The sequence below is a fragment of the Staurois parvus genome, unplaced genomic scaffold (assembly GCF_062004578.1).
Source record: "Staurois parvus isolate SC_StPar_1 unplaced genomic scaffold, SC_StPar_1.0 ptg000058l, whole genome shotgun sequence".
NCBI lineage: Eukaryota > Metazoa > Chordata > Amphibia > Anura > Ranidae > Staurois > Staurois parvus.
In genome coordinates, this window is record NW_028317854.1 from 14,372,959 (window position 1) to 14,392,939 (window position 19,981).

The window sequence follows — 19,981 nt, forward strand, 5'->3', positions numbered from 1 at the left end:
AAGGGTGAAGATTGCCCTTAAAGTGGTTGTAAAGGCTCAAGGTTTAAAAAACCTTCTGTGTGCAGCAGCCCCCCAATACTTACCTGAGCCCCATCACGATCCAGTGATGTGCATGAGAGCATCGGCCGTCCGGAGACTCTACCTCCTCACTGGCTGAGACAGCAGCTGGAGCTATTGAGCCAATGAGGAGAGAGAGGGGCGGGGCTGAGCCACAGCTCTGTATGTGAATGGACACACAGGGCAGCAGCTCAGGAATGACCCTGCTTGGTTCCCCATAGCAAGCTACTTGCTGTGGGGGCTCTTGGCAGGAGGGAGGGGCCAGGAACTCCAGCAGGAGACCCGAGAATAGGAGGATAGGGGTTGCTCTGTGCAAAACCACTGCTCTGCTGTACATGGACTGCAAGATACTAATACCAAATTATATCCATACTTGCACTACAGGAGGTATTAATGAATACAGAGCTTCATTTAATTCTTGTGTTTCATATAGACCAGGTTTTCAGCTTTAATCAACCCTATGTAGCGCTAACCTCTTGAGAGCCGCTGGCTTTTGGTCCCCTTTACTTCCTGCACAGCCAGACATGTACATTTTCCACTTGCATCCAGACACAAGAAGCAGTCCATGGCTTGGTTTTATTAGAGAATTTAACAGGACAGGGTAAAGGGGTTTTGGGTTGCCCAACTTGATTGCAGAATATCCACTGAGGACAATTTTCTTCTCAAAAATAATACAAACATTATTATAATTATTATTATTATAATGATTATTATTATAATAAAGGATTTATATAGTACCAACAGTTTGCACAGCACTTTACAAAATGAAGGTAGACATAACAGTTACAATACAATTTGGTACAAGAGGAAACAGAGGGCCCTGCTCGTAAACGCCAATGAGTGTTCCAGCCAGAACCATGGAAGTCTTTAGCAAAGTGGTAGCTTGCAGGAGCTCTGAGTCCCCTTAAATGGATTTCTAGAAAAGATTCAACTTCTATGAGCTCTTAGTCCCCTAAGGGAACAAAATATCAGCCCATCTGGCTACAGGATCCCAGGACAAGGGATTGGGTATGCTATGAACTGTCCTCTGAAAACTTGCCAAGAACTTGCATCCAGCAGAATCCCTTATAGGCCCTGGGGGTCCGCTGAGCTGGTTATTTTCCAGGCTATGCAGGCTGTCCATCCCTGATGGACTGCAGGACAGTGGAGCTTCCTCTTTCAGCTTTCCTTCTTCCTCCAACCTCCAGCATGGAGGCAGAACCCTCCCTTTTCCGGGGCCCCTCCAAGGCTACACAGAAACACTTCAATCCTCCATCTTTCACCCAACTCCAATTGGTGGCCAGGCTCTGTCATATTTATGAGCTGGTCTGCCACAGTGCCAGACTTCCTGCCTGGGATTTGTCAGACTCTCATAAATAAGCAGGTCAGCCCCTCCTCACCGCCATCTATTGGCATCTAGAAGCTTCTCCAAGTTTCTAGAGCATGGGGAGGTACCAGAGGACTGTCGTGTAGAGCCCTTCAGTCTGCCCTGAAGCAACCCTCTGTCTACACCCAGGCTTCCAGCAAGCCTTCAACTACTCCCAACAACTAGGGTGTTACACCTATAACATTTATGTCCTTTACCTAGCAAACCAATAGCAATAATTATTGAACTCAAAACTTATAAAATATGGCCTATCGAATACAAATAAAATGGTTTATTTTAGAAATATTGCTTGGCAGAAAAAGATACAAAGGCTACACTGATTTTTTCGAATTTCTAATTTATGCTCATAAAAACAATATGATTTGTGAAAATATGTTACACAAGTCAGCCCCTGAAGTAGGAAGTCTCCACAAATGTCTAATATAAAAGGAAAGCATCCATCTCAAGTCATTATTGCCAACTCAGACACCCGAATTAAAGAATATTTTAGGATTTTGTTAATTTGTATTTCATGAATTGAAAGATGGGATGCAAAATGGTGGGGTTCTGCAAACCGATTGTGATCTAGTCATCTGCATTAGTATCTGCTATCATCACTTATACTTGGGGTTGAGTTATCAGAAGAACCATTCACTGAACAAAAGCCCACTTTAGGAACAGGGAGTGGGAATAGGAAAACAGTCTTACAGCTTGTGTGAGGTTTGTAAAGACAGCATGTCAGTAGGAATTGCTTTGCTTATAGACTATTTAATACAAGGAAACCTTTTAAATGTACTTTATTGTACATGCACAGTATTATACAAGGCATATCATACAATCACTTCCATAAATGAGTACACATGCTCTTGAATTTATTAACAATTGTCATAATTTGTGGTCATTATGCTTTTATTCAATGTAATTACAAAAATTTAACATTTGACAAGTAACATAATAAATCATCAAAAAGTTATTTCCGCTGAGTACAGCTTGAATGTTATGCAAAGAAAATGACAGGATAGAAATATCCAATCTTTTTATAATAAACATACCTTGGTTCATCTCTCTGAATTAACTCTGAATGAATGGTTTTCAAAGATCATACAAGTACAAATATACTATCACTATTCTTACAAGTTAAATATAAAAGGGAAGATTGACTGCCCAATATGTTTTTATCAAAAATAACAATGTGTTTTAGGAAATATATTGTTTATAAATGATTTTATCATGTAGCTTGGTTTCATGTTTTCCTCTTTGGTTAGGCTGTGCAGTTACTACCACTGTTGGGTAAGAATTTTAAACATTGGTTTTAAAAACTAACTCCATTAAAGTGTATGTAAACCATATTACTGCTATCTTAATAATACATTCCTTTGAGAGTTAGGAATTGTGTACATGTGCCTTCTTTTTTTAGTGACATTGAGATTTTGCTGTAAATGTTTATATCCCTGCTAGTGTGATCTGTCTGCACCCCTGAGCTTCAAACTGAGGCACAGGAGGGTGTGCCAATGCATATATAGTCAGCTTGGCTGCCATGCCCCCAGCCCTGCACTGCTTGCAAAGTGAAAAGATAGGGAACATATTTCCCCGTATCACTATATGTCAGTGACTGCAGCTACACTCCCTAAAGTCATTGCAGCTATGCCCCCTTCACTCAGGAAATGGGTTGGAAAAACTGCTCAGGCAGTAACATGACTACTGAATAAAACTAAAAAATACAGGTAATAGCCATTTTTTTTCAGATAAATGCGCTATTTTTTAAAAAAGTTAAATTTATGTTTGACTGTCACAGATTAATTTCCATTGTATGACTATAAAAATACTTTGTAAGAAGCATCTAGCCAGCAGGATTGGTTGATTGAGTAAAGAAGCCCTAGATCAGGCTTTCTCAACCATGGTTCCATGGTATCCTAGGGTTCCTCCAAAGGTTTCTATGGTTTCCTTTAACAATGAGCACTTTTTGCCTCCAAAATATTTAACTACTGACACCAATGGTCTTTTTAGCTGAATGTAAAGGAGAAATGTTGCCAATGACAAAAAATGTAAAGAGGATTCTTCCTAGTGACCCTCACACTAATATATAGTGAGCTGTAGTTATAGTCATTATTGGCAGGGGTTTCTTGAGACCAGAAAGTTATTTCAAGGGTTTCCTCACATTGAAGAGATTGCGAAAGGCTTCCCTAAAATAATATTTTTAAGCACTTCTTGCACTTATGGTGATAAAATTTCCTTTGCATAAGTCACACACTAGGACACATCTATAAGGTATCTCAGACACTCATGAAAAGGATGCAATTCTTGGTGTGCCATTGTAAACCAGTCTATCAACAGAACCGAAACATGGAAGTAAAACAAGTACAAAGTACATCCATTTAGCGCTTTCAAGGATATATACAACTTTACAAACATTTCAAGAGAGGAAAAAGGGCTTGCAAAATATTGCTTTAAACTGTGCCCTTCGAGTCTTGTACATTTATTAACAATAGTTTATTAGCAGAATTCTCTGTGGAATACAAATGTTCTTACAATGGTAGAAATTTCTACTTTTGAAAAAGGAAGTTTACATTTTTAAATAATTTTCTAGAACCCCATCCCTAAACTAAAGTCTACTGCTGAGACAACTGATGTCTATCTCTTTAAAAAAATGATTACAGAAAATAACATTACATTGATTTTGACAAAACGATGCCAAAATCTTAGTTGCATCCAGTAAAAGTAGCTGTGTTCTGTGCAATAGGACCTATTTAAGGTAAAATGCCTGTTGTTCACTTTTATGTTGTTTGCCCTACATTTAAAAAAACTCAGACATGAAAAATTTCAATGTCAAACTGGTACAAATGTGAAAAACAAAAATAGTCTTGCAAAAAAGTGGTGAAAAATTGTCAACGTTGGGTGAAACCAAATTAAACAATTATACCACATAAAAAAAAATAATTCAGTAGTTTCCCTACATTGAGGAGAATGGACTATAGCTCCTGATCCTTTTAACAAAAAAAATAATGGGAATATTTACAGAGATAAGCAGATTGATAGGGGGGGGGGGGGGGGTAAGTGAACTAGGACATATGGAACATAAAGTGGCCAATAAACAAAATTATGAATGAAAATATTGGCAAAAATACAAAAATGGATTAAAAGAAAAAAACAGAGGGAGAAAAAAAAAGATCTTAAGGAAGAAAACAATGAAGAAAATAAGGGAGGAGATAAATCCCAAACAAGAACTGAACAAAAATAAGAGTGTAACATACAAACACTAAAAATCACCAAAACCGCTAATCTTAGCACCCACATAAAAATGGGTTGAATGGATTATGGGAAAGCTTAAACAAAACGATGGAATGAAAGAATGGAAGATTTACATTTGTCAAAAATTTATAAAAAAAACTCAGTATAGCTTTCCCTAAGAAGATAAAAAATAATTAGGGTTGATTTACTAAAGACAAATAGCCTGTTAACTTTACAATGATCCCTGGAGCTTAGTGAATGAGGTGAGACTCTGCTGACTTCCATCATCCAATCATGTGCAAACAAAAATGCTTCTTTCTTTTTGTTTTATTTTGCTTGCATATGATTGGGTATTCTTTGTAAAGTAAAATTTCATAACATTCACTAAGCGCTGGGGAACATTTCCTTGCAGTTTAAGTTCCCTTACAAAGTAAACAGCCTATTTGAATGTAGCAACCCTATTGTGTATACATTGTAGAACATAATAAATACACATATAAGCACCCTCTCCAATTTTTTCGGGGGCATTTTCTTTTTCTTGGGACAAAATGGACCTTGAATATACATAGTAATTTATATTTCCTCATTTTCCCTTTCCAAAATATTTGATATGTATATTATGCCCCTCTTTTTTTATTTTGAAATAGACAGTGCTGTCAAAATTAGAAACATTAGTAATCTTAAAACATTTCTATTAATTGTTTCCTTAAGGAACAACATTCTCATCCAACCAGGATTTGATGCCATCTTTGTTATTTTCGACCCACTTAATGTTAGTTGTGACAGTTTCCAGCGCTTGCTGCCTTGGGGTTGCTCCAGCCCCGGCTTCTGGGTATCTCTCAAAGAAATTTTTCATCTAGAAAAAAAACACAGATGATAGATCAAACACTTGGTAACTCTTTATTCATAAGGAAATACAATGAAAGGCCAGGATGCTTAGATCAATGAAGAATCTCAGATTGTTGTGTACACTGAAAGATAAAATCGTTTGATATTTTTCTTGCATTAAAGTGGTTGCAAACCTCAGACATGAAATATGAACAAAGCACATCCCTCCATAGTGTGTACTTATCCTAATTAAGAGCACTAAGTGTCATTCTGTCTGCTGCTTTGTTCCTCTGCTGTCTGCATGCATCACTTCTGACAAGTATTCCTGACTCCAAGAAAAATATGGTGATAGGGGAGGGACCACCAACAGATTGACACCCTCAGGTGTATTCCTGTGTTCTGTGTGGAGAGGGGCATGTCACTTCCCTCGCATCAGCTCTAAGAGCTCTTCTCACAGAGCTCCCTTTTTTCTAACAGCTCAGACAAGCTTATAAATTCAGCAATTTCAAGGGATGTAGAGAACAGAAGACTACAGATAGACAGGTACAATTTATGTAGACGGATTTGTTTCATCTCTGTGTATCAACTGAGGCCAGTCACATCACTGAGTATATGTAAGGGCTTACAACCATTTTAACAAATAAAGGTAAAATATACACATATTTATAATATATCACAACGTACAGCCCTAATATGTGGTGGCTGAATTAATTTCACCTTTTAAAGCTTTCTTTCCCTTATTTTTACCTGCTGATCCCATTATCACACCTCCAGTCCCACGGCAAAAATGCCTACTCGATGCAGTTAATTTATGAAGGAGTTGTGTTCTAACCCTAGGCTGCTCTCCTAATATGGACTACAAACATGTCCTCTTCTCCTCATCTCAAGTGCATAGAGAGAAGTTTTTTTGGTGTCCACTAAATATACCTGAGAATGCTTAAAACATTTTTCTCTTACATTCATTGTCGGACATAGACTCTTCTTTTTTATCCATGACCAAAAAGGGTTTTATAGCCCCATCTACAGGATTAGGACACTAGACAGAAAAAACTTCAGCACTTCCTTGGCAGTCCTCTCTCGGCATAAAACCCCCTCTCTAGGCATCCAGTAATTTCTGCCTAGTGCCAGGAGTATGGACATGTTTTTTTATGTTGGAACATGTGGTCCTATAGCTTTCTTATTTTTTCATTTTCTTTTTCCTGGGATTTTTTCCTGCAGAGATCTTCAATCAACAGTCGGGTGACAGGTTGGATAATCTAGATCCAGTGGTCATCCCAGTCTGACCAGTGAACGCACTCAGACTGATAGCTCAACGCTCGGTTGGCTGCGAGTATGCCTCATCCTGGACCAGGGCAGCCAGCGAATTAAACATCTCATGGGGAAAAATATGACCAGGCACCTATAGTCTGTGTCACAGTGATTCCCCTGGCCAACAGCCCCCCACTTCGAGAGGAGGATCTCTCATGGGAGCTTTAGCAGCATGCTTCAGCTGGATTTGTAAGTAGAATTGCCCCTTCCCCTCCATCCCTGGGGAGTGGATAATCTACAGGGCGGTCGGTCCTGCAGGCTCCCCTCCTCCCCTACCTTCCTTTCCCACCTCCACCCTTGTGGCAGCTTACCAGGTCTGGTAGTGTTTGGGGCTTGCCGACCATGGAGGGAGGGTGAGTTGTGGCTGGTGGTCATGCTGCGGCTTCCTCTGAGTTTTTGGGTTCTATCACCCTGTTGTTCTGTGGGGTCACCTTTCTAGCTCAGGCTCCTGGGTTTCCAGGGCATCGATGGGCTTGGGGGGCTAGTGCTGCTTTTGGGGGAGGCTTTTGGAAGGTGTCTCCATCTGCCTCTGAGTCCAATGTAGGCCCACATGGCCCCCACATGGAAATTTAGTCTAGCAGCCATTTTCCTGTATAGGAAAAGGTGTAAATACAAAACAAAATGGTGTAGCACTATCCCAGAGATACTAAGACTTCATACACATATATAAATCATGATAAACAGTGTAACTCAGTACTGATTAAACCAGTGAAAATATTGAAGCATGCATGTGTGATATTATATATTTGAAGAAACCAAAAAGACAAAAGAAAGAAGCAAAGCCACAGACTGACCAAGAAAAATGGTCAGTGTAATGAAGTGTACAATGGAAATGTGAAAAAAGCTCCCTTAATACTATAAAGTAATGTGCTCCCAGATGTCTGAAAGTGACATCTAATAATGCCTAATAAAGACTTGTGAAAATAAATGATAAGAATCAATCTGGAAGAGTGCTGACAGAGGGAAAAGGTCAGTAAAGAAACCACAATAAATAGTGAATAATTACTGGCCGTCCTAAAGCGGAAGGCTAAAAAGTGATAAACAGTGAGCTCCCAGATGCCCACAAAATGGCATCCACATATGTGACCCTAATTTCTTAAATGCACAAATGTGCATGTAATACCACTATCCGTTGGACCAAAAAGGTCCTAATAATTCCCATAAAGTGAAATAATGTGAAACTATACAAAAGTGACCTTCATAAACCAAAAAAACTCCTGGAACAAAACACGTGCCCCTTTAAACAAACATTTTCCTGGAGCCATGGCCGCCATTTTTCCTTTTGGAAAAGTTTTTGAAGACTTCCTAAATTTGCCATGCTTGGCAGCCATTTTCCCTGAGTCCAAGTGCCTGTATGTCCTGGTAGAGCTGGCTGGGGGTGGTCCTGAGCGGCCATTTTCTTGCAGTTCATTATTGTTATTATTATACAGTATTTATATAGTGCCAAAAGGAGGCCTTTCCTGATCTTCTGAAGTTCAGAGGATGTGGGTGCTGTCACTGGCATCTGGTGGTGTGGTCCTGAACGGGTACACAGCGGTAGAAACACATGGCAGACTCCTGGTAGCATCTGTGGTGAGTCTCCCTGGGGATCCGTTTATCTCCCTCTCTGCTGGGCAGAATGGGGAGGTCATTCTCCAGCCTAGTACCTTAGGGGTCCCTAGTTGCAGCAACACCTGTCAGGTGGTACAGTTCCTATGTAGTCTCATGAGCATGCTACCCCAGTGGACCCCATCGTGGAAGCGGTGGATCCTTCTGTTCCTGTATATGCAATGCTGGCCATCCTAGAGTCGTTCATCTTCTGTGTGGAGGCAGTGTTGGGAAGCAAGGCTAGTAGGAAGCAGCCCCCCCATCATCCTCATCCTCTTTTCTGAGCCCAAGTTGAGCTCTGCCGCCAACTGTCCTGTGTTCGCTTTGGACCTAGATGACACTTTCCCTGATTCCTCAGAGAAGGAGGATGGGTCCTCTACCACTGTTGCTGCACAGGAGAAGGTGTTAGTTGCTACTCTCATTGATTCTGTGCAGGAGACACTTTAGATTGAGATTCCACAGGAGTTTCTGGTGTGGTACCTGTTTCTTTTGGTCTGCACAAACTAGCTTGGGCTGCTAAGGTTTTCCCTTGCCCCGCATAGTATGACAAATTTGTCTGTAAGAACTGGGGTTGTCTGAAGCGTCCCTAAGCAATTCTCGGTTTGTGTCCATTTTGAGGCGACCCTCCTGAAGAAGTGGACCTCTCTTCCTGTAGTGGACCCTCCTATATTGCGTCTGAACAAGGCTACGGGGATAACGGAGGAAGAAACCCTCTCCTTTAAGGACCCTTTGGATCGCAGGGTGGATGCGGTGGCCTGCTCCATGTTTACCATGCACTGACTCTACACTTTGACCTGTCCTGGCCATGGCCCTGGTATCCCAGACACTGACCAAATGGGTCAAGGGTCTACAACAAGCCTTAACCTCTAGCCAGATGTCTCAAGCATATGGGGAGTTTGCGGACCAGTTGGTCCAGGGACTAAAGTACATTTGTGACACATCCCTTGACACAGCTCCACTCCTCTCCAAACGTTCTGTTTCAGCAGTAGTGCTGAGGTGAGTCTTGTGGCTCAAGTGTTGGTTGGCTGACCAGACATTCAAAAAGACTTTGGCAGACTTGCCCTTCCAGGGAGACCGGCTGTTTGGAGCTACGCTGGAAGATATTTTCAAGAACCTTACGGGTGGCAAGAGTGCCTTTCTGCCTCAGTTCAAGAAGGGAAAAAGAGAAACATAGGAAAGCAGGATTGACCTTCACATCACAGACTGATTTTTTGTTCCCCTAGATCCACTACAAACGGTTTCAAACCCTGAATGTGGGATGGTGTGCAACTGATATTTTGCTGGATCGGGGATAGATGAGTATAGGACTGGCAAGGGGGCTGGTGGTGAAGGGTAATACAAAAGTGCAATCACACTTCCTACAAAAATTATGTTATAATGACACGTCCAAAATGCAGGCTAGGAGCATTAGAATGTTTTTGCAGAATACCAAGAGAATCTTATATTCAACAACATAGTTCTTTAAAAATCATTTTTTTAAATTGTTCTACTTAGTCACTTATTTTAAGTGGATGACAGCAGCAAAAGGTTTTGTGTGTGTAGGACTTTCCATCTCTTTAGGACTGGAACGTCATCCTAAATAAATTAATTTCTCAAAACACTTGTGAACTTTTGGATACGTGTTTGCCAATGTTATTAACAGTGTATATGCAATAATGTACATACTGTATTTTGTTTGCTATTTAAATTTAGAATTTTAAAAATTCAGCAATATTATAATTAAAGATTATTGAAGATGAGTGTGAATGTATATCTAGCATAGACACATTCTAATGACAAGCATATTTTGACTCTTTTTAGCCCTTTACAATCCAGACAAAGTAATGGAACAATACCTTTTCTTTTTTATCAGGTACAGTATATCTACTTCTAAAAATATGTGTACTGTATCACCTCTGATCCTCACAGTACAAGCCAGCATATAATACTATTTACTATACTATACTAAACGATATAATAATATACTCTCTTCAAATTGCGTTGGCTCACAAAAGTCAGGTAGTTCTGCGCATTGCAGGATCCTGCTGACTTTAGACAATAACTTTCTTTATTCTCTATTGTGGAATCATTCCATTTTGATAAATTATGCAATTTGCTTTATTGAGTCAATTAAAAAATGGAATGGTTTCTGTAAGCAATGCTGTTTTAATGCAATTTCTCAATATCCATTGCATAATTACATGGGTTAAAAAAAATACTCTAGCAAATTCAACCAAAAATATGCTAATTAATATGCTTTATTATAGAGCTAGGCAAAGAGTTTAGCTAAGGATGCACTTTAAAAGGTAACTTGAAATGTAATGAGACAGTTTTATTATACAACTGATGATCTTTAAATGTATGTATATTTTTAGGATTTAGCACAGCGTATACCCCAATAGACATTTTATTGGTTTTTATTTGCATGCCATTCATATAGAACCCTGAAGGTGTACAAATAGGCACACACAGCCCAGATTGATACAGAGGCAGCAAGTCATTTGTAATGGGGGCAGACACAGAAGAGGAGGTACCCTAGAAGGGAAGCTTTGGGGCCACTCAGTGCAATGGGTAACACTTCTGACTGGCAGCACTGAGGTCATGGGTTTGAAATCCAACCATGGCACCACCTGCCCGGAGTTTGTATGTTCTCCCAGTGGCTACGTGGGTTTTCTCTGGGTACTCTGGTACCCCCCCCCCCCCCATACTCCAAAGACATATTGGTAGGTTAATAAGCTCCTATCTAAAATTGGCCCTAGTATGTCTATGTATGAATGTGAGTTAGGGACCTTAGATTATACACTCCTTAAGGGTTAGGGACTGATGAAAATGTACTATATATATATATATATATATATATATATATATATATATATATATATGTAAAGCGCTGTGTAAACTGACGGTGCTATATAAGTACCTGTAATAAATAAATAAACTGCACAGAGCAGGTAAGTATATTAGCTTTATCATTTTGATTTAAAAACGTCTTTTCAACTGCTTTAAGCTTACTGTGACAGATAATAAGGTGCAGTACAAAAAATATGGACAAAGGAGTAAACTTACCTGCCACAGTTGAGCCTCTGTATTAAATGTACCTGAGATTCTTGTAACTATACGACCAAGGTTTCGATCATTGATTGTATATCTATAAGAAAATATAAAATTTGTGTTCATTGTGTGTATTTAAAGTACATAGGTTTGTTAACCTTAGAAAATACAAATCAGTAAACACTGTTTTCAGCACAATTTATACCAGCAGTGGTGATGTAATACACCATGAGCAGTCAAACCCTAATTTTTGAATGATCCAATTTTGATTCTGTTATGTAATTTTTGTGCTTTTACCTTTATATAGTCAGGGAGGACTGGGCTGGGGGGAATTTGCCCCCGGGGCTAGTAGTTATAAGATAGGTTTGACAAGTAACCCTGACAGAAGATACTCTACTATTCAGACATCAATTAGAGTGGGACACGCAGTTAGTGACACGTTGGGCTTTATATAGCTCCCCATTCAGATCTGTGATTATTACAGCATCTGGAAGAGGGTAATCAAGCACCATGAACTGCTACTGCACTCACCTTTTACCATGCCCACTAATAACAGTGGCACCATGAAATAATCTCCTGGTAAACTTTCTTTAGCACCAAAAAATTGGTTTCTATGATTAAAGGGCCACTTGCTTGTATTTTCCCTACATGCTAGATGTTCCCAGTTCTCTCCCGTATTTAACAATACCTTTAGTGGATTTCCCACTCAGTAAAGGAAACAGCTTTTGTTGGGATTGAGATTTCATTACCTAATGTATACATAAATATAAAGGAAATATTAAATATTAATGAAACAAGTAGAAACAAAGTTACCTGTTGACCAAATAGTCCCAGTTGATTCGTACCCAGTCCCATGCCATTTGTTTTCCAAGCTTACTATATACAGATATGTAATATATCACATTCAGTGCATCTTGGCTTTTAATAAGACTGGTGTTATAAACGTACTTCAGGTATCTGCAACAGAGAATGACATTTTGAAATATTTTAATTATGATATGTAGGCTTAAAAACAGATTAACATAGGAAAGTAACAATAAGAAAACATTACAGAAATCCAAAATACAGTCCACTATTAACATTTCTGTATTAAGAATTACTTATTTTGTATGAGGCCAGAGTGATAGTCATCCTTAAAGAGGGCAAAGAACCCATTTTGCCCTATTATTATAGACCAAACTCCCTACTGAACTCCAACATTCAACAAACGTCTTGCTCATGTAATGGCTGACTGCCTGAGTAAATTAATAAGCAAAATTAGCCATCCAGGTCAATTAAAATTTATTCCTAATAGATCCACTAGTACCAGTATTAGAAGACTGCTCCTCAACATTCAGGTTCCCATAGATAATGCAGGCATAAGGGTGATCCTTTTTCTCGACGCTGTCAAGGCTTTTGACAGCTCTTGATGGTATTACTCCTGGAGGGTTGTAGATGAACTTGGAATGGGTGCTAATCTTAAACAATTCGTACAACTGTTGCATGCATCTCCCTGTGCAGGTATCTGAGTTGATTATGTGCCCTCAGAATTATTCTCACTACAATGAGGCATGTGACAACATTGCTCTTTGTTCTAATCCTTGAACAGTTAATGGCTGCAAACAGACAATGTTTGGTTCAAATGGGGAGACAGAGAAGACAAAATAGCATTTTATGCTGACAATTCCCTCCGGTTCTTAGAAGATACTCAACATTTTCTGTCTTCCTTCATATCTTTAATTCGAAAGTTTGGTTCATTTTTGGGCCTCGCTATCACTTGGGAAAAGTCCACCCTATTACCAATGAATCCTCTGATTCAGCCATTACCAGAGGAAGCCCAGCAAATAAAAGTAGTATACCAATTTAAATACTTGGGAATACAGAACACGACAGACCTTGAACAATTTCTAGACCTTAAATCTACAGCCCCATTGGCAAGATTCCAACAGAAATGTATGATTTGGTGCCACCTTCCTCACAGATGATATGGATGCCCCAACTTCTTTCCATTTTATACAACTCTCAAGTTTGGGTTCCAGTCACTTGATTCAAAAAGATCCATATGCCTTTCCAAGACCTGATATGGTGAAAAAGCCAGCCTTGTATTGGTTGTTCCTCATCCCTGGACTCCAACATTGTTCTAGCTGCATCTTGCCATTTAACCCCAACCTTCTTATGGGCTCCAAGCGCAGCTCTGTTTTGGATGTGCTGGAAGCAGACTCTATCTACTGACCCCAATTGTCCCACCCCTTTTCTTATACATAAATTATGGTAATATCTAAGGACCTAAGTGAAGTATGAGCAATATACCACCAATACTCCCCCCTTAGGAATAAGCATAATCTGCCTGATATAGAGAAACTCTCAGGCTTTCAATTGAGGAAAACACAAAACAGAAGGCGCACTGGCCTAGTGCATTATCCTTAAAACACAGTTTTATCATTGTAAATAAGTATTAATAAGTATTATACTCACAAAGAATGAGTAAAACAGAAGTTCATCATATACAACAGCATTATCCAGTCCACAATGGATTACTTCCCATCACTGGATGTCACTGGACATCAATAGGCTAATGCATTTCGAGGCCTTGCCTCTTCCTCAGTGCCAACAGGATTGTATTGTGGAAATCCCAGGGCATTCAATATGTGCACCAAATATACTCAGGAACAACCCTAAAAACCCTTCAGAGTTTAGAAAGACACCATGTAGGCAAAGCCACACCAGGGTGTTGGTCCAAGGGTAGAAGCGCCGGCTCAACTAACCACTGATAGCATTAGAAGAAGATCCAGACAGCCGCACATCTGGAGAATCACCATTAGGCCCCTTTCAAATGAAGTGGACTTTCCAGGTCAGCTGGGGATCTACTCACAGATCCCCTGCTGATCAGCACAGAGTGAGCAGATGACATGTGTGTGTCCAGTCACATTTTACAGAGTAGATACAGACAGAGCCTGCTATGCTCTATGAACAGTAAGGTGTAAATGTCCACTGTCCATTTGCACTTGACTACCCTCTGATTCACCTAAACGGAAGAGGATGGATCCCCTTCTGCTCTTTTATAACGGACCAAATCAGACCTGGAGATAGGCAGGTGTAAATGGACAGAAGTCTGTTTACACCTCACCTGTCCATAGGGGTGAATGGACCCTCTGATCAGGTCTTCCTGAAAGACAGTGTGAAAGAAGCCTTATGCTTAAATATGGCAAAACAGCATCAAGCAGAGGGAGCTGGGCAATGGTTTACCAGCACTTAGTCATACCTCACATGTATATGTGGAAAGAAACACCCACACACACAAAGGTGCAAACAGGTAAGCAAAATTGGAAACCTGGTTCCAGCCTTATGCAATGGTGTAAGCAGAAAACTGTTAGAAAAAAAACTATTGTAAAAGAGAAATCGGTAAACAGTCATCATAAAAAAGGCGTAAACTCCAATCATGAAACAGTAACAAACCTACAGGAATGCAGTGTGTGAAATTATGGATTTTTCTAAAAACAAAATACGTGATGTCAACAGCAAAACCAGGAGAAAATAGGGGAGGGAGGATGCTACTCATAGAAATGACCAATATTCCATTCAAAATTGAGTCCCTTCAGGATCTTAGCCTGTTGGTGAAAGATTCAATAAACGTTCGGTTTACACATGAGTCTGAAAACATTCCTCCCTAGGAGATACCTTTCCTACAGCTTGAATTTTTATAGCAGAGAGATTGCCACCATGACAGTTGTTAAAATGTTTGCAGAATAATTTTACTCAATGTTATATATATAGTCATGGAAGTGATCTCGTAAGCATCAAGTGGTCATGCTGGCATATTGTTACAAGCACATATCACAAGTAATCAGATAGATCACATACCTGTTGTTGCAATTAATAAATCATGAAATCTTGAAAAACCTGTCAGTGACAGTAGACTAAAATGTCTCTTCTTTAACAGGATGGATACAAAAATAATTGCCCTTAAAATGTAGACAATTTCCGGACCCTTTTTTCTTACTTGTAAACTGGCTATCATTATTTAGGAGTATTGGTAAATAATGGATTTAACCTTATTATATTCTGCACTATATGTAGTTGGATTGGACAGAAGTTCTGGTGTTAGGGGAGTTCAAACATATGTCAAATGAACAAACAAAGGAAGGGGGGGAAATGGTGGGTATGCCCTCCATCGTTCCCTGGCCAGATCGTGACTGTCCTCATACAGTTGGATATCACAATAAATGGACATCACAGTGAAGTGTAGCTCAAACATCTTCTCGATTTCTCAAAGAGGTGAGAGAGTGAATAGATCAGAGAGTATTTCCCCTACCATTGGGTGCGGAGCCATACTGCCCTAAACAAGTGGAGGTGAGGGGAGCTCCAAGGTCTCCCCTTAAACTTCCATATAAAATCTTCAGACATTAACCAGAAATCTGAAGAAAATGAAAGAAAAGAAAAGCAGAAAGAAAGGAAAAGAATTAGTCCCCCCTGGTCTAGATACTCAACCACAAGGTGTCCCGGGGTCATGGGGGACTGAAGATATTCCACACATTCTCAAACCTGGCTTGTTTGTTTCTACAAATGCTGGTCAATTTTTCATTAATCATAATCCAAAATATTTTGTGTTTGACCAAGGTAATGTTAGTCACAGGTGATTTCCATGTTTGCTCGATGGTTATTTTAGCGGCTGAGAAGATAAAGTAAAGAAGGATCCAAAGATGTCTGGGGATATCATCTGAAATGTCTGCGAACAATGCTGTTTTGGTGCTTTTGGGGATATTTTGTCCTGTTACTGAGTAGACAAAATTAAATATTTGAATCCAAAAGCAATGAATCTTAGGACAAGACCACCAGACATGGTACGTATTGCCTTCCTGCAAACACCCTTTGAAATAGAGAGATGAGATACCAGGGTAGAGCTTTGCTAGTCTCGCCGGCACAAGGTACCATTGGGATAGAACCTTGTAGTTTGCCTCCACTAGAGTGGTGTTGAGAATTCCTTTATGCACCATAGTCGACCACTGTATCCACTCCTCCTCTGCTATTGTCTCACCCAGGTCTGAATCCCATGCCGTTTGATAAGATGGCTTGTTATATTGACTGTTGAACAGAGTATATAACTCTGATATCCCCCCATGGGAATCAGTGTCTCATAAGCATTTATTCTCGAACAGGGTCCTAGTGGTCATATCAACCTGCCCCCTGAAAAGAGTGATTAATCTGGCACAGTTGAAATTTTTCCATAGGGGGCATCTTAAACATTTCCTAAAAAAAAGAAGACTGTCTAATCCCTTTATGGTTTAGAAAATATGCTATCCTATAGAGACCCTTGTTGATCCATCATATGAATTGTTGAGGGTTTTGCCCAGGAGGGAAATGAAGGTTAGCAAACAGGGGGTTCATCGGGGAGTGAGGGGAATTAATTCAATATAATTTGCATACTGTGTCCATAAATGTAAGGAATGCGATAAGAAGGGATTTAAGACTGCCCGGTGTTCCTTTGGGGAGAGCTACATTAAAAGGTCCATAGGGACAGCCCAGTAGTAACACAGAAGGTGGGGAACCCCCAGACCGACCCTCGCCACCTGGAAATGTATAAGGAAGAGCAAGCTACCCCCCTACAACTGCCAGTACTCCAGATGAATTTGTAAATCAATGACTGCAATATCCGGAAGAGTATGGACAGTACTTTAATCGGCAGAGACCTAAAATAATATAAGATACGAGAGAGAGTCGTCATTTTAACTGCCACTATTTATCCCTTCCAGGAAATAGCATGAAACAGCCAGTTCTTCAAGTCACATTCAATTAAAGCATAAAGTCGGAGATAATTATCCCTGCATAGCATTGGGATATCAGGGGTAAGTTTAATACCAAGAGAGGGGAGTGCTTGTGTACACCATTTAAAGGGGAAGGAAGTCTGCACCGAATGTAGTGTTGACTCTAAAAGGTTTATATTTAGCACTTCCGATTTAGATTGGTTCACCCGTAATCCCGAAATGGCTCCAAAACTGGATAAGGTGGAAAATAAATTAGGGAGGATTGTAATAGGGTCTGTAAGAAATAGCAATAAGTCACCGGAAAATAGAGCATATTTATGGACTTTGCCTCCACTAGGAATACTATGAATGTTGGGATTAGACCTGATGGCTATCGCCAGCGTGTGTGTGGGGTTTCTAATGCAATGATTGTTTTTGCCCCTCAAGGTGAATACTTGATTAGATATTTAAATTAAACTATGTATCCCATACTCTCTAAACATGTGGTTTTTGCATAAGTTGATCTCTTTAAAGAGTGTTATTTTAGCACTTATGTGCTGCACAGATGCATGTTATACCCTCACCCATAAGGAAGAAAAAGAAAAGAAAAATTCAAAACACATTGGGATACCCACAAATGGACCCATTGATGATTATCAACATAGTGACTATATTCTATAAATCCAGTCTGGTATAAAGAGGAATTACCACACAAATTAATGTTTTTTTGTTGTTTAGCCATGTATGTTTTGAAATTTACAGTATAAGCCATGGATTTTATTATTATATTTCATCAATTTTATACATGTATAGAAAAACGTTAAGATTTTTTTAAAAATAGTTTTGTTTGCTCATAACGGAGGTTCAATGTGCGGATAAAATATGCAATTGTCATAGTTCATTTTCTGCTTTCAATCACAGCCAGTAATGAGAGAGAGGGGGTGGGGCCAAGCCTGCTCTGTGTGTCAATGGACACACACAGGCAATTCGGAAGTGAACATTCACGAGTGCCCCCATAGCAAGTGGCTTTCTATGAGGGCACTCAGTAGGGAGGAGGGGCCAGGAACCTTGGCGGGGGACCCAGAATAGAAGGAATGGGGCTGCTCTGTGCCAAACCATTACAGAGAGCAGGTAAGTATGACATGTTTATTATTTTAAAAATAAAAGCCCAAAAGTATGTGAAAATGGATCTCATTTACGAAATAAGAAAAGTGTAAATATTCAAGACTAACTTATCTAGAAGTGGAATGCTGCTTGCTGATGCAAGTCCTTGAAGCAGTTTTTCCTTTTCTTGAGCCAATGGAGTTTCAAGGTATTTCTGAAACATGAAATCCCAGGACTGTTCATCATTAGCCTGCTTCATCCCATAGCGGTATACCAGCTGCCTAATATTTACTGGAATGCTGCAAAAAAGAACGTTCAACAATGTAATCAACATACATTCACCCTTTATTAAAATATGGATGTATATTTGTACATGAAAAGAAAGAATGACATTTATTATATTTTAAAGGATAAGCTCAGCTTTTAACAAGAAATAGTAAATACACATTTTTTTGCAGGTAAAAAAATGTGCATTTATTGATTTTTTTTCTGGAGCCTCTAAAGCATTGCGCCAGCAATCAGCAAATCGCTGGTGCCATGCAGGTCTCCTCCTAACCTGTCAGTACATCTGCTTGCTCGTAGATCTTGCATGGACAAGCAGATGCTTAGTGACAGGAAAGCTCAATGAACTAGCATGGTGCTGTGAAGCGCTGTGGTAGTTAATTGAATACTACAAGCAAAGGCTGTGGCCGTGTTAGTTCATTTAAAACTACTTGCAAAGGCTGTCGGAACTTGTAGTTTTCCCATTCAAATAATAGAAGAGCCCCACACGGCCATGTTTTTTTAAAAGCTGTCACAATGGGGATCGGGGAGGGGGGAGTGGGGAGTGGGGGCCAGTCCAATTGCAACATGTTACATGTTACACCCTCAATATGGGTGTAACATGTTACAAAAGGTGAACTTATCCTTTAAGGATACACATTGGGGTTAATTTACTAATGGAAAATTCTAGAGTTTTTCTATTAGTACAATGTAGTAAATCGGCCACATAATATTTTCTTTTGAAGGACACTAATGAATCAAGAAGTACCTGGATATCTTGCAAGACATTTCACTTTACTGTAAAAGTCAGATATGACGGTATAAAATGTCTGAGAAAATTATTTTTATGTGATGAGCAGTGCACAATGCTTTCAGCATATTTGTTACCCTAATGCAGAGAATGCATTAAGGTACAAAAATTTACTTTAGAACCAATTTAAAGCGGATAAGCTCCTACTTGCTGTTGAATCTTACGCTTTGCTGCCTTACTGTAACTGACCCAGTATAAGTAGTAGTGATTCTTACATGCTGTTGAGTCTCACCCACAGCTGCATGACTCTATCTAGTCCAGATACAGTGACTCTAACAAAGAGAATAAGGCCTGGCAAGATGTTGTGACTGAATAGGAGTCACATTTAAGAAAATAAAAGGCAAACGATTATAAACCAATATTGCATCCATCACAGTCCCCCATGCTGTTGAGAAGTGTTTGCAAAGTTTTGGAGCAGGTTGTGCAAATGCTTTAAAAATACACTTTAAATTTTTACAAAATGAAAATTATTTCTGCCAGCATTTTTAGAAGCCCTAAACAAGAATATGATTGCCAATCCACATGTAAATGAAGCCTGGGGGGGTTTCATCAACTTTCTCTAAAAAGCTTAGAAACAAAGTCTCCATTACCTTGTACCCTTTTTCCAATCATTAAAAAAATTCAATGCGTTGTTCAGCGCATCAGGATCTTCCATCTTGCATGCAAGTGCCAGAACCAGAGATCGAAGGAGCCTGAAAAGTA

The 19,981-nt window shown here is 39.6% G+C and overlaps 1 protein-coding gene across 1 annotated transcript in view; it reads right to left on the reverse strand.

The window, feature by feature from the left end:
* Positions 1-2,182: 2,182 nt before the first annotated feature.
* ENPEP (glutamyl aminopeptidase) overlaps positions 2,183-19,981 on the reverse strand; it is a 94,176-nt gene continuing 76,377 nt past the window's right edge. The window contains exons 16-20 of the mRNA XM_089668508.1: positions 19,870-19,971; positions 18,336-18,506; positions 12,197-12,340; positions 11,399-11,480; positions 2,183-5,486 (exon numbers count right to left, since the gene is read on the reverse strand). Of these exons, the coding sequence (XP_089524634.1) occupies positions 5,337-5,486; positions 11,399-11,480; positions 12,197-12,340; positions 18,336-18,506; positions 19,870-19,971 (649 nt within the window). The 3' untranslated portion in view covers positions 2,183-5,336. The remainder of the gene's footprint in view (positions 5,487-11,398; positions 11,481-12,196; positions 12,341-18,335; positions 18,507-19,869; positions 19,972-19,981) is intronic.